General features: G+C 52.8%; 8 protein-coding genes across 8 annotated transcripts; all 8 read right to left on the bottom strand.

Annotated features, from left to right (window-relative positions):
• Positions 1–1053: 1053 nt before the first annotated feature.
• On the bottom strand, positions 1054–1647 carry SNOG_10620 (hypothetical protein; the record flags this gene model as incomplete). The annotated part of the gene is made up of 2 exons (XM_001800832.1): positions 1054–1248; positions 1303–1647. 2 exons carry the CDS (start codon positions 1645–1647, stop codon positions 1054–1056), a joined length of 540 nt encoding a protein of 179 aa, XP_001800884.1.
• A 168-nt stretch (positions 1648–1815) lies between these two features.
• Positions 1816–2359, bottom strand: SNOG_10619 (hypothetical protein; the record flags this gene model as incomplete). The annotated part of the gene is made up of 2 exons (XM_001800831.1): positions 1816–2012; positions 2323–2359. The coding sequence occupies 2 exons, from the start codon at positions 2357–2359 to the stop codon at positions 1816–1818; spliced, it is 234 nt and encodes a 77-aa protein (XP_001800883.1).
• Positions 2360–2493: 134 nt separating this feature from the next.
• Positions 2494–3168, bottom strand: SNOG_10618 (hypothetical protein; the record flags this gene model as incomplete). Its single annotated transcript, XM_001800830.1, has 1 exon — positions 2494–3168. The coding sequence occupies one exon, from the start codon at positions 3166–3168 to the stop codon at positions 2494–2496; it is 675 nt and encodes a 224-aa protein (XP_001800882.1).
• Positions 3169–3556: 388 nt separating this feature from the next.
• On the bottom strand, positions 3557–4915 carry SNOG_10617 (hypothetical protein; the record flags this gene model as incomplete). The annotated part of the gene is made up of 2 exons (XM_001800829.1): positions 3557–4843; positions 4907–4915. The coding sequence occupies 2 exons, from the start codon at positions 4913–4915 to the stop codon at positions 3557–3559; spliced, it is 1296 nt and encodes a 431-aa protein (XP_001800881.1).
• Positions 4916–5296: 381 nt separating this feature from the next.
• Positions 5297–6252, bottom strand: SNOG_10616 (hypothetical protein; the record flags this gene model as incomplete). The annotated part of the gene is given in 2 exon segments (XM_001800828.1): positions 5297–5924; positions 5942–6252. The coding sequence occupies 2 exon segments, from the start codon at positions 6250–6252 to the stop codon at positions 5690–5692; spliced, it is 546 nt and encodes a 181-aa protein (XP_001800880.1). The 3' UTR covers positions 5297–5689.
• Positions 6253–7697: 1445 nt separating this feature from the next.
• Positions 7698–8078, bottom strand: SNOG_10615 (hypothetical protein; the record flags this gene model as incomplete). The annotated part of the gene is made up of 2 exons (XM_001800827.1): positions 7698–7921; positions 8045–8078. The coding sequence occupies 2 exons, from the start codon at positions 8076–8078 to the stop codon at positions 7698–7700; spliced, it is 258 nt and encodes an 85-aa protein (XP_001800879.1).
• Positions 8079–8601: 523 nt separating this feature from the next.
• On the bottom strand, positions 8602–10290 carry SNOG_10614 (hypothetical protein; the record flags this gene model as incomplete). The annotated part of the gene is made up of 1 exon (XM_001800826.1): positions 8602–10290. One exon carries the CDS (start codon positions 10288–10290, stop codon positions 8602–8604), a length of 1689 nt encoding a protein of 562 aa, XP_001800878.1.
• Positions 10291–10786: 496 nt separating this feature from the next.
• On the bottom strand, positions 10787–11295 carry SNOG_10613 (hypothetical protein; the record flags this gene model as incomplete). The annotated part of the gene is made up of 2 exons (XM_001800825.1): positions 10787–11103; positions 11181–11295. 2 exons carry the CDS (start codon positions 11293–11295, stop codon positions 10787–10789), a joined length of 432 nt encoding a protein of 143 aa, XP_001800877.1.
• Positions 11296–12930: the final 1635 nt, after the last annotated feature.

The raw sequence follows: 12930 nt of genomic DNA, 5'->3' as shown, positions 1-12930 counted from the left end.
GAGATTCCACATCTTCGGAGACGTGACTGAGCGCGTAGGAGTATTAAAAGCTTTCCCAACAAGGGAAATGTTTGTCGTGGTGCAAAACCCAAGGATCAGGTATCTGGTGTATCCAGACTTGATATATGTAATCTCGGCTGGGTCCACTGGCAAGGATCTGTATGCATGTTTCGCAATTCTCGTCATCAGCCCACTTCGTGATGGCTGATCGGCAGTGTCTAGCTTTTCTCAAGGTTGTACTAGGCACGTGGACGCGGTGGTAGTCTATCATAATAGAGAGCTGCATGATATGTGCAGTAAAACGTCAGAAGGCGACGGCGTTAGTTGAGAGAAAAAACCATGTCGCAACCGTGATTGAAGAAAAGAGGAACCTCGTGATATGACAGTGTGTGAGCGCTTTCAAGCGTAACTCGGCACATAGGCGATCTGGTCAGGTCTTTGCCGCTCCTTGCTTCCGACACTTCTCATCAACACCGCAGAGCGCTTGCTGACATAGCAAAAGTAGTTAAGTAATGTTGCAACGCATACTTCCTTGGGGATTATCTCTATAGCCTTTGTGCTCTCGCGTGGTTTGGAACAACATTTCACGAGCGGGTTTGGCTCAGGTTACGTCGCATCACGTTTTCGTATGACCATCTGGTTGCGCGTCGCATGCGATGTTGTGGCATCTGACAGCTGCTGCTCACAGCAAAGAGTTTCATTTGAGAGAGCCCGAGCACCAATGAACACTACAGGTATTGCAAAATGCGGTTGACGTTCACCAGAAACAGTAATTCGAGCACTGTCCTACCTGCGGCGCTTTCAGACGCAGAAGAAGCAAGGGTAGATGCATCTCGACCCACCGTGTCGCCCTCGGAAACATCGATCGGAAACATCGATCGGAATTTGTGTAACAGTGCACGATCTGTTGTACTCTTCGAAGATTGTTGCTTCTTCTACTTGGACTGATATTTGATCATGGAGACCCACCATTTGTACGAAATTATAGCAATGACGCAATGCGTTTTCGTCTAGATGCCAAATCTCGATCGCTTCTCCACCTTCTCACCGACTTTACTTATCATACAGACTTCGTTGGGTATTGCCCAGATGAATTGTCTGCCTGAATTGAAGCCCTTCTACAGCTGGTCTTGCCACTTCGTGCCGAGTCGCCTCCTTCTCACCTGCAGTGTCCTCGCCCACATTCGCTGCACTACCTTCGATCGATACTTCAGCTGTTGCCACTCCCTTGCCATGGGTGGCAATGCCCTAGCCAGCCCCTGCAGTCCCTTCGAGTTCAAGTATCGTCATGTTTGCGCCTACCAATGACTTCGTCGTCTCTATCTTGTAGTCTCGTTGGATCTTCTCGATTTCCTTCGTCTTTGCCTTCAGGAATACCTCACGCAGCGCGACACTCTCCTTCTTCTTATGCTTCCATTCCGGGCGGAAAGTTTTCTCGAAGTCTTGCATCATCATCACTTGGGCAATGCTCAACGATAGCGCCGTGGTAATATTTACTAGACGCGGGCTTGCAGCCTTGATATTCTTCATTTGCAAATGATTGATGGGAAGGGCATCCATTTTGGCGGTCGTGTTGTCTTTGATTGCCTGGAACTGAGCGGCAGATTCTTTGGCGGCCTTGATCGTTTTTGCGATAACGTTGTACATTGTGACTACATCGTCGGGACTGAGATGTCTTGGTCGGTAATTCAATCGCGTTTTGCTTAAATACGGGCTAACTTGTCTTCTGTTGGATTTTCTTCGGGTATTGCATCCTTACACGGCTTCTCTTCAGGCAATTCTTCTTTGTTTGGCTCCTCGCTATCTGGTACTCTGCTAGGCGACTCCTTGTTGGGCCGTTTCCTCGCTGGATGGCTCTTCAGTGGACGGCTCCTTATTGGATGATTTGTCGTCGTATGCCTTCTGGTCGAACGTCTTGTCTCCAGGAGGGCTTGGCCATGTTTGCAGTCTCGGACCAGAAAGCTTGTTCGTGTCCCAGAAAAACGACAAGTCGAAAAGCTGGAATCCGTCTCCTGTATTTTGTAAGCCTGCTCGGGTTTGCTTCATCACGTCATCAGAAATTCGTGCCGCAAAGTTTGCCAATCGGTTTTCTCAAGCATGATGATCTAGACACGGTTAAGATTCCTCTCATCCAGACGGTCTTTAGTTGATGACTCTGCGGCAGCCTGCCCATTATATCTCATCGCCAGCGCCTTTTGCTCTCTACTATCACGTTTTGAATAAATGCGCGGGACCATGTAGATACGATCATAAAACCCTAAATGGATTTATATATTACGTGTCCCTCAAAGTGCTTTCCCAACACTGACCAAGGACACTTACTTGACCGGGAAAGACACCAAAATCGAGACGAGCACATGACAACCTGAACGTAAATTACTCACCCGTCTCAATAATACCGCCACTACTACATACACCACCTGAATTCCACTTACCCCCGCCTAGCTAGAACCTCCAATATCATCCCAACCCAAACCTTCCATTTCCCACAGACTACTCCTCTCCATCCCCAAACCTTGTATACCTCCCCAACGCCCTAATCCTCTCCCTCGGGCCATCTTCCTCCCACTCCCCACGATTCGCATCCCAATATGCCTCGGGCACATGTCTCAGATTCTCCTCCGTCAGACGCCCTCTCCTGCCCCCGTTGTTGAAGCTATCCCAGTACGCAGCGTCGGGCGCGCCGTACCGGTAGTCGCCCGGGTCGGCGGCGTTGCTGCCGTAGTCGGAGTCGGGGCCGAGGTCGTCCATGTTGTCGGGGAGAGAATCGGGGTGTATGAAGCCGCGGGGGCGGTGGCCGGGCGCGGAGTAAGATTCGTAGCGACCGGGTTGGGGACGGCGGGGTGGAGCGCGGCGGGGAAGGTGGGCGTAGTGGGAGTCGTAGAGGGAGTCTTCGTCGTCCTCGTATTCTGAGGCGGCGTAGCGATCGCCCATACCGCCCATGCCCATACTAGGGCGCATGCTTCCTCCCATGCCGCCATAGCGATTTCCATATCCTCCACCCCCCATGCCGCCGCCCATACCGCCATATCCTCCACCTACACCGCCGCCCATTCCGCCATAGCCTCCGCCCATGCTAGGTCTCATACCGCCATATCCCCCGCCTATACCTCCCATACCACCATACGGATTTCCATAGCCACCGCCGTAGCCACCGTAGTAAGACATTACCGGTCGAAGGTCAGTTGTGTTCTGTTGCAGTGAGTGTGCTTATATGTTGATACTTGGAGTTGTTTGAAAGTGAGTGTGAGGATTGTGTAGAGAAGAAGAAGGCAATGGTAGAGGGGAATTTGTACTCGATGATGAGTGAAGTTGGACAGCAAAGCGGATGTCGAATTGCAAAGACGTGGCGGAACATGAAGGTTAGCATAGGTGGATGAGCTAGATCTAGAAGTTGCGTTTATTTCGCTGTTGAGAGATACAAGTGCAAAGTGTCGTTTATTCGTAAGTTATCAATGGAAGAGGGTATTACCTTACTCACATGACATTCTGTGCTGTATGGCCTCGTACTCGCCAGCACGAAGCCTCATGGACACATTCGTTATACGAACTTATATCACAGCTCTCTTCTCTTTCTCTCCCCATCACTATCTACCGGCGTCCCTGCTCCCCTCTTCAAATCCACAAACTCGTCATCCGTCTCTTTGGCCTCAGAATCCGCCTGTTCCTCCTTTTCCCTCGCTTCCGCCTCTTTCTGCATCGCCTCATCCACCTCCTGCCTCTCCACGATCTCCGCCTCTTCACCGACCTCGCCCACAAGCGGGCCCTCGCTCTCCTCATACCATTCATTTTCCGCCCACTCGATGATCTTCTCCTTCGCCGTTTCGCTCAGCGTGTAATACCCCGGATTATTCTTCGGTTCGAACATGTTCATATGCGCCCACGTCTCCGCCGTCCCTTTATCGTTCGGCGCCGGCATGAAGAAATTCCTCAACTCGCCTTTCGGCAGATTACAAAACGTGCGGTCTTTCCCCGCAACCTTGCCCGTCCAGGACTCCTTGGACGTTTGCTGCTGCTGATTGACCGCGCGGCCGAGCGTCGTGTACATGTTTGTGAAGCCGAAGTCTGAGGTGCTGGTGAGCTTGGCGACTTTTGCGAGGCGCTTTTGCATTTCTTCGGGGCGCGCAAGGGCGCCGATGAATTCGAGATGCGAGGTTGCCCAGTTGAGGCCTTCGGAGATTTGGTCGCGCTTCATGTAGGCTGCTGCTCCGCCGGCGGCGATGGCGCCTGCTGCACCGGCGAACATGGCGACACGGCCGTAGCGCTGCCATAGTGGCGCTGATGCGGCGTCTGCGTTCGCGTCGCTGACGGACTGAGCTGGTGGCGCTGGTAGCATTTTGCTTGCATCCACTGCCCCTGGCGTTGTGTCCTTGTTGCCCCAGCCAAAGGCGCTGGCGAGGTTCGAGTATGCTGAGTAGGCCGAGTTGGCTGTTTGCCAGTGCTTCTCAGCGCCATGTGCTACTACTCCTGGCGCAATACCAAGATATGGCGTGTCAAACGCCAGTATGCCCTGGATATATGGGAACATAAGCGTGCTGTGGTCTGGCAGCATCGTCGAACCAATCTGCGAGTTCTTGAGCGAATGCAGAGGTTGGTCGCCGGTTATAGAGAGAAGTGTCTCAGCCGCAACAATGCCTCCCATAGAATGACCAACGAGGATCGTATGTACGGAGGGCTCTACAGTCGGCGAAGGTGTGGAATTCGCGACCTCGAGGTCGATGACTTTGTTGGTGAGCCATTCCTTGAACCGCGAGACACATTCAGTCAGATCGCCTCGCGTCTCGTACTTCGGATATGTAATCGTGAGGACGGTGACTTTCGGAAGCGCATGTTGGAGGATCGCCTTGAGGTGTGACGGGAAGGTGCCTGGACGTCTTTCTTAGCTACATGTTTCTGCACAACCGACCTGAGACATACCGAATGTATCGTCCCCGCCCTGTAGATTATTGTTAGCATCATCGTCCCCCAAATCTGCCGCGGACCTCGAAGCTATGCGCGCGCCTCGAGCTGAAGCCAGCGCCAATCGCAAAATGACGTAGCCGCTGTCGCGTGTCGCACAGATTCCCCACGTACCTTGAAGCCATGAATAAAACACAGCACAATCGTTTTCCTCATGGTGGCCAAGCGCGCCTACACTCCAGCATGTTGGAATGTGCAGAAGTCCGCGCTGACGACGAGTGGTAGTACGCAGCGGGAGCGGGATTACGTCTGGGGTGCAACTGCCTTCGCTTAGCAAGACCAGGGTTTAGAGGAATGCGGGACCAAGTCACGCTCCAACAGTTTGATGTTTGCAAATTGTTCGTTCATTATTTTTACGCTTCGTGTTTGTATCTGTACAATTGGCTGTGACTGTACTCTTCATTCCTCCTGCTTCGTTTTGTACAACCGCTAGTCCTCAGCACTTATTGCTGCTCTCATATGGGTATAATACATATCCTCCGAAGGAAACTTTCCTCCAACGCCATGTCGTGATGCTGATAAACAAATGAAAGAAGGTGGATCGTTCTATGCGCATGCGACGAACAGTAGCGCGGTGCCGACGAATGATGCCAGCATGACATCTATCGTTGTCCGTGAAGAATCGCCCGTCGATTGGACGTCAAACGGTGATCCACCTCCGGAGTCCTGGTTCGACAGCTGTAGCTGGTTCGGCCGCCCTGCACCAGTCGACGAAGCTGGTGATTGAGCGTCACCCGTCGGTGACGAACCAGCGACCGAAGTTGGGCTTGGGTCCACAACCAGGCCTGTCGATGAGGATGTTGACGACTGCGCCGCTGAAGACTGTGTATCCAATGTAGAGGAAGTTGTGTCCGAAGATGAGGAGGGCGCGGGAGTAGCCGATGTCGATGCCCTTGAAGTCGCAGCTTGTGTGCTCTGCGCCGCTGTTGTAGTCCTCGCTGCGGTTGTGGAACTCGATGCGGCGTCTTCGTTTTTAGGGCACAGCGACTTGATGCCAATGCCGGACTGGAAGACGCCAATGATGCTCGATTGGTCTACTCTGACGCCACTACATGACCTCTGCACCAGCTGTGTAATCTCTTGTAGTCCTCGGATGCATGCGGCGCTGCAGACGACATCTCCGCCAAAGTCGCTCGCCTGGCAGCCCTTGATGAGGGTGTTGTATGCGGACTCGCACTGTGTGTTGCCGATGTTGTTGATGCGCGGCGTAAAGCTGGAGAGGGAGACGGTCGCCGAAGTTCCTGAGATGAGGAGCGCGACGCCGAATGCGATGGCTCGTAGTGAGGTATGCATGACGATATGTGAGAAGGCTCTCTTGTCCTTCGATGACAGATAGGTATGTGTGCCCTGAGGCTTTCTTCTTCGATCGTGAACAAGTGTTGCTCAAGGGTGGGCCTCGATGTCAACGATTGGAGATGGTCAAGGAATGTCTGACCCCGTATCGAGTTCGGGCGCTGGCTATGAGACGCAGGACGTTTGAATGGAGAATGATGTAATGGCGCTGGTTGTGAGACGTCACTTGTTTGTGCGTGTGAAGTTTCGGAATGCTGCGCTGCCGGTGCATACACAAATCCAATGTGATGGTCCGTTTATGCTGCGCGTTGCCGTGGGTACCAGCTCTTTTTCTGCTCTATCAACTGGAGTGAAAACGGAACCCCGCGTTTCCAACGGTGGTGTCGCACTTTCGGTGGAGTATAAGACAGAGTATAAGACAGAGATTGATACGAAGTCTAATGTCGCAGACACAATGACGGCTATACTTTCTCTTCTGCAACTTGGCCAATTGCTCTTCCAGTGATCACCTGCTGTACACGCAACAACTACTCTATATGCTGCAAGGCAAAAAAGTATATGAGACAACGAAGGACAGATTTCGGCGCCGGGCCTGCAAGGAAGGTTATGCGGAACGAACGGAAGGGACGCGAAGAGAGATGTCTAAAAAGAACGCGCAGCGTAAGAAAAGAAACGAACTCGATAAGAAAGAGGAAAGGGAGGATGTTGGTGATAGTCGTGATATTCAGTCGCTCATTGCCACATCGAAGGCTCACAAAAAACCGTAACAGGCATTCCAGACAGGATCAGGCATGTCTTAAGGCAGATCCCGGGCTTACCACCCCTCATCCGCATTGCTGCCCAGCCAGTCGCATGCCCATTCTTCCGAAAGGATGCAGAGAGTCGCTGTTCGTGTAGCAAGTGGACCGAAGATGTTGAAGCTGAAACACGGACAGCTCCGTCTCGTCATGGGCCGACCAGGGCGTGCTGGCCGCGCATTGGTCCGCTGCGCGCCACCCGTTGCAGAGACGATCCCTGAGACAGGCACGCGCTTCAGCTGAGGTCGGACAACATGTTTAGAGAACTGTGGTGGTCGCGCGCGTAGCTGCTATTCGCAGACGGCGTTTATGAGGAGGCGGGGCTGGGCTTTCGGCCGTCGCAAAGGACCGGCCTTATCGACGAAGCCCGCTGTCAGCGGCTCTCACGTGAATCGCGCTGCACTTTGGTTAGACGGCATCTGCCATAAGGTTTGACGATGGTATGCTCAAGACACCATTTCTAGCAGCGACCTTGATGAATATTCAAGCTGATGTAACGCACCTGCACCAGATCCATCGTTCATCCCCGCCCACAAACCCAGCAGCCCGAGTTCATCCATTGCATGAACATAATTGTTTCAATCGAACCACCATGCCTCCAGCTTGACAGAACTACCAATCTGACACACCCCGATCTCAAGTTCCCGCCTAATCCTTCACATTAACACTGATAAACCTCACCCTTCCGCTTTCCATATGCCTGACAGCGTCCTCCACTTTATGTAGCGGTAATTTCTCAATCATGCATTTGACGGCTTGATGCTCGGATGCAATCGCCTCTTCAATGTCGAGCGCCTGGCCACCGGGCCAGCCATGGACCGAGGCGCCCTTCATGATCGGCGGGACGTTGTTGAGAGGCACTTCACCGACGGCTAATCACCTCACCAGTATGGGATCTCAAGAGATATATGCATGATGCGGAATTGCAAGGACCTACCAGCAAGCATTAGTAGTTTACCCAAAGGATCCAAACCATTACCAAGCGGTCCTATGACATCCGCATTCGGCGCTGCGACGACGATCAGACATGATCACGGCAAGGTGGTGGTTGGGGATGGGATACCACTTTGTTCGGGGTGTGAAAGGTGGATGGACGAGGATGAAGGTAAGCAGAACTTTGCGGAAGACGTAGTATGGATTCAAGTCCTATTTTCGCACTCCAGACTCTTCAAGATGGACCACAATTAGACGTTTGCTGTCGACGTCAACCATACCAATTTCTATACTACCGCCCCGGCGCTTTGATTCACCTTTCAATGCTTCCTTTGAGAATTCTGTATGCTGCTCGGCTTTTCGACTATATCTGGATAGCTCTCAGAAATCTTGACGCCGACATGCTAACTACGCGCGTGCTTGAAGCAGACAGATCCACAACACGAGTGCGCTTGCAGAGAGGCGAACGCGCTTGGGGGGATTGCGTCCGCGCGACGGTGTCGTAGAACCGGGAGGAACCCGTGATCTTCTGAATCGCTGATCGGACAGCTAGGTAAAGAGAGATGCAACTCGGGGTATCATTTGCCTATTCCTCTGGCCTCTCACCAACGTCCGCATCTCACCAAGCATCAAAATTGCTAAACCCGCTCGATTTAATCTTCTTCTTCGCCGGCGCAACATCCTCCTCTTCATCCACATATCCTACAATCTCGTCGTCTCCCATATCCTGGACCTCTTGCTTGGCTGCTTGCAGGTATTTACCTACACCGAGGCCGTCCCCGCTGCTGTTATCCACTGTGCCGTCGGCGCGTATACGCTTGCCAGTCCAAGTAGTTTTGTCGTCTGCTGTGCCGCCTTGTCGCTTGATTTCTTCTGCTTCGACGTCCTTTGCTTCTTTGTCTTTGCGCTCTTTCTGCCATTCTTCAAAGGGATCGACGAAGACTACGATGTCTTGGATTTCGATGTCGTCGACGGGCTTGTCTTTCTCGCCGACCTCCGTGAGCTCCATTGCTTTCAGGGTTGTGTCTAGTCCTCCGACGACTTTTGCGAAGATGGTGTGTTTACGGTCGAGATGCGGGACTGCGCGGTATGTGATGAAGAATTGTGACGTGTTTGTGTTTTTGCCCTTGTTCGCCATGCTGAGTACACCTCTCTGGCTGTGTCGTTCGGGTCCGTCGAATTCGTCGTTGAATGGCTTGCCCCATATACTCTGTCCGCCTCTACCTGTGCCTGTCGGATCACCACCTTGTATCATAAAGCCCTTGATGTTCCTGTGAAACACCGTATTTCTGTAGTACCCTTTTTGTGCCAGCTTGACAAAGTTCCAGACTGCGCGCGGTGCGAATTCGGGGAGGAGCTCGATGTTGAGGTCGCCGAGATTGGTGGAAATGCGAGCGTAGCCCTTGATCTTGACGCGCTTGGGCTTGAGCATGTAGTCTTCGTCGGAAAGGATAGCGAGGGCATTCGATGTGTGCGGAGTGACACCTGTCGACGTGAAGGATGCGGCGGCCTTGCCAGAAGTGTATACCGCGGCATTATAGGCGGGCTTCTTGGGCTCGTTGGACGCGCCTGCTGTCTTGCCATTTTTTGTCGTGGAAGTGAGGGCCTTGGAGGACTGAGCACCCTGTGCTTTGGCTTGTCGGTCTGCGCGCGCCTTCGCGACGGCCTCTTTCGCCTTCAGAATCTTGGCCGCGTTGCCCAGCGCCTCCTTGTTGACGCTGCTCTCCGAGTCTGGCATCACTGTGTCTCCCTCCTTGACATGCTTGAACGAGCCAAAGTCTCGTGACTCGATGTTTTGCGGGTCTTGCAGTGTGATGATGTCTTTCCGAGTGAAGGCTTCATCGCTGACCAGGTCCTGCCAATTCTTCGCCTTGATGTTCAATCTTTCGATCGTGTCCCATGCAAAGACGTTGCCGCTCTTCTTCAGCGCAACAATATGCGTGTTGTCGGTGAAGACCTTGTATGTGACCGGGTCGACATATTCGTTGTCCTCGTTCTTGGTGAAGTTCAAGGTAATAAGGTCGTCGCGCTTCAAGCTCGATCCGTCTATAGGGCTTGTGCCGGGGTGTTTCGAGAGCCAGGTGAGTATGTGCGTAAGATCGAAGATGGTGCCCGATTCGGTGCAGACAGGGTCGGTGAAGGGTTGGAGCGAGACGGCGCAGTAGTTGAAGGGCAGGCGCTTGAAGGTCGATGAAAGGCCAGTCGCAGAGTTCCGAGTCGAAGTGTTTGCGCCGCGCGCGCTGCCGAAAGCGTCGGATGAAGACCACTCGGAATGTGTGATGTACAGCTTATCGGTTCCCTTTCCCATGTTTTCGAGTGTTGCTAATTAAAGAACCAGTAGTGGTGAGGGTTGCGCCAGCGAAACCAAAAAGTTTCGAGATGACTTCAGCGCGCCAAGCCATGACGCGCTTCGGAATAGCTTCCTAACGCGTTCCACTACCACTCCGACATCTGTCTCTCACTTGAGCGATCACGTTACCTACGCGGCCAATCTTGACTTGGGCGCGACCTTTCGGGCCTCAAGCAGAGCACGCGACAGCCATCTCGGCACAAATGGGACGATGCAGCTGCCCTACGGCCAACACAAATGCTGCGAATACATTCCTCCGTGCATGAATGGTCCGGGACTTTACACCGTAGGTCTGGCCAATAGTCGCTGGACCTAGGAACACGTGTGAAAGTGACGCAGACGATGCTCGTGCTCCAAAGCCGCCTCACCCACGTCTTGCGTGGCATGATGAGTTGTTGATGTGTCAATCCACGTGGGTATTGTCATGCTACTGTACTACCACCTATGAGCTCTCTCACATGTCCATGTCCATTTCATCATAGTCCTCTTCGTCCTCGCCCCTATCCTTGTATTCATCCTCTCTACTATCATCAGAGTCAGAGTCTCCAGAGTCGGACATTGACATGACTCCGTCAGACTCAGGCTCCGTGTTCTTCTTTCTGTACACCAATCCGCGATCGCTTCTCAAGTAGTCATCCTTCCATTTCAGCAATCCGTCCACTCCCACAAAGTAGAGATAGCCGATCTCCTCTCCTACTTTTCTTGCTTGTCGGTCCTGGATTTTCTGCTCTTCCATCTTCCAGATGTGCTCCAGATGACCCTCGTCGACGTCTATCTCATCGGACCGTTCCGAGTATGACAAAGAGCTCCGTGGCGGTCTTGGGCGTGGAGTATTCCCCCTGGCTCGCCGGGCAGCCATTCGCGCTTCCTCTTCCGCTTGCTGATAATACTGCCGAGTGAGGTGAGCGGAGATTGGAGAGTCCCAAAAGTCTGGCTCGAAATGGAATCCTTCTCCCAACCCATGCTTTCGGCGAATTGCTGTCTCGGTGCGATACCTGAATTCCCAAATCTCCCTGTGGGCCTCCGACGCAGTCATGGCTCTGCGAAAATTGCGGGCCATCCCGCGCAGAACGGAAGTACCCTGTGTCTTGCATACGTTCTGGCGCGCTTGCCGAACAGGTCGCAAGGGCGTTCGGGGTACCAGGATGTCATCAACGACGAGTCCACCCGGCCGCTCCCACCAAGCAGTGTCTTTTGCTGTCTGTGGCACAGATACCTGCGTTGGATATGTGGCTATCATGGTTTCACAAACGGTACAGTCAGCCGGCTCCTGGAAAGTGGTTGTTGCCTGGAGGCGCTGTGACCCGGCTCTTTGATGCATCTCGTTCCAGGTTTGCTCTCGCTCTTCACGCAACTGGTCCCTGCTTCGAATCTTTGCTTGTCGTTGTTTTGCGATGTCGTATCGCAGCTTTGCTCTTTGCCAGCGTCGGTCGCGCATGGAATCCGAAGGTGAAGGCCCTCCTTCTGCGATGAGCCCTTTTAGCGCCACATTCATGTAGGACTTAGCACGCGAGGTGAGACAAGCCGGACACAAAGGCGTATGTTCAGAAGCAGAAGGGTGGATAATATGGCCGCACTTCGTTGCCTGGCGCCTCGGGTGGCTGTAGTAAGTTTGGTTGCCCTGCAGTGGTCGTTCGGATCGCATATCTGGAAAAGCTAAATATTGGTCGAGCATCATGGGCATTTTCAAGGTGACGAATTTCTGGTTGATCGATGTGGGAGTCGGCGTTCGTGGAAAAGCTCGGGCGCATGGTGAGTTTGGGTCGCGTGCTGTGAGTGTACCACAGTTCGCGAATACGGACAAAAGTGTGACAGCGCAGCCTTGTGTTGGTAGTGAGTGTGAATGAAGCGAGACGCGCAAGCCGGGCAATGTGAGGTATTTGAATGCACAGTACTGTTTTGAACATGTCGGCTAACGCGTCACAGCTTGCTTCTGATTGGCATATCTAGTAGAAAGTCACACGAGCAGTCGTGGCCATCATGGCCGTGCACCGCCCGCTTGTGAATAGTTGCATTTGCTGACTGAGAACGTGGGGGTTGGCATATCTTACGAATACCACCCTTGTACCTCGCACTCACGATGTGAGTATCTTGAAGAGACGCTGGTATGCTCCTAACATCATGCCATCTGATTGTTGCTGCACCCGTCGGCGTAACAACATGAAAGTTCACCTTCACCTGCTCGAGCAAACGCTCGGTGGCGCCAGCGCGCCACCATTCAATACATGCTGCCTTTACCTTGACAACATCTTGTCGCCTCCTGACAGCGGCACCGTATTCAACCTTCGTCTACCGACCAAAGGCATGTCCATACCTCACCATGGTCACCTGCTTCCGACTCAAAAGCGCTGACATTCCTTTCCGAGGTAGCAGTATTGCATCTCCGATAATCGCAATTCATATCCGTATTCACGCTTGAACGAGTCTCACGAAACCTACTCTTTCCATCCAATAGCGACTCGAGGTGAAGTACGACCGTAATTCACTGTCGCATTCACGTGATGCACGGGCCTTCTAGGACATACTGAACAATTGTTTTCCTCCGCACAAAAGCTCATAGCACACCCACAGTCCCTCTTATTACAACAACTGGATTTT

Source organism: Parastagonospora nodorum, assembly GCF_000146915.1.
Source record: "Parastagonospora nodorum SN15 chromosome Unknown scaffold_17, whole genome shotgun sequence".
Taxonomy (NCBI): domain Eukaryota; kingdom Fungi; phylum Ascomycota; class Dothideomycetes; order Pleosporales; family Phaeosphaeriaceae; genus Parastagonospora; species Parastagonospora nodorum.
The sequence above is the reverse complement of the archived record's forward strand: the minus strand, read 5'-3'. Positions and strand labels throughout refer to the sequence as shown.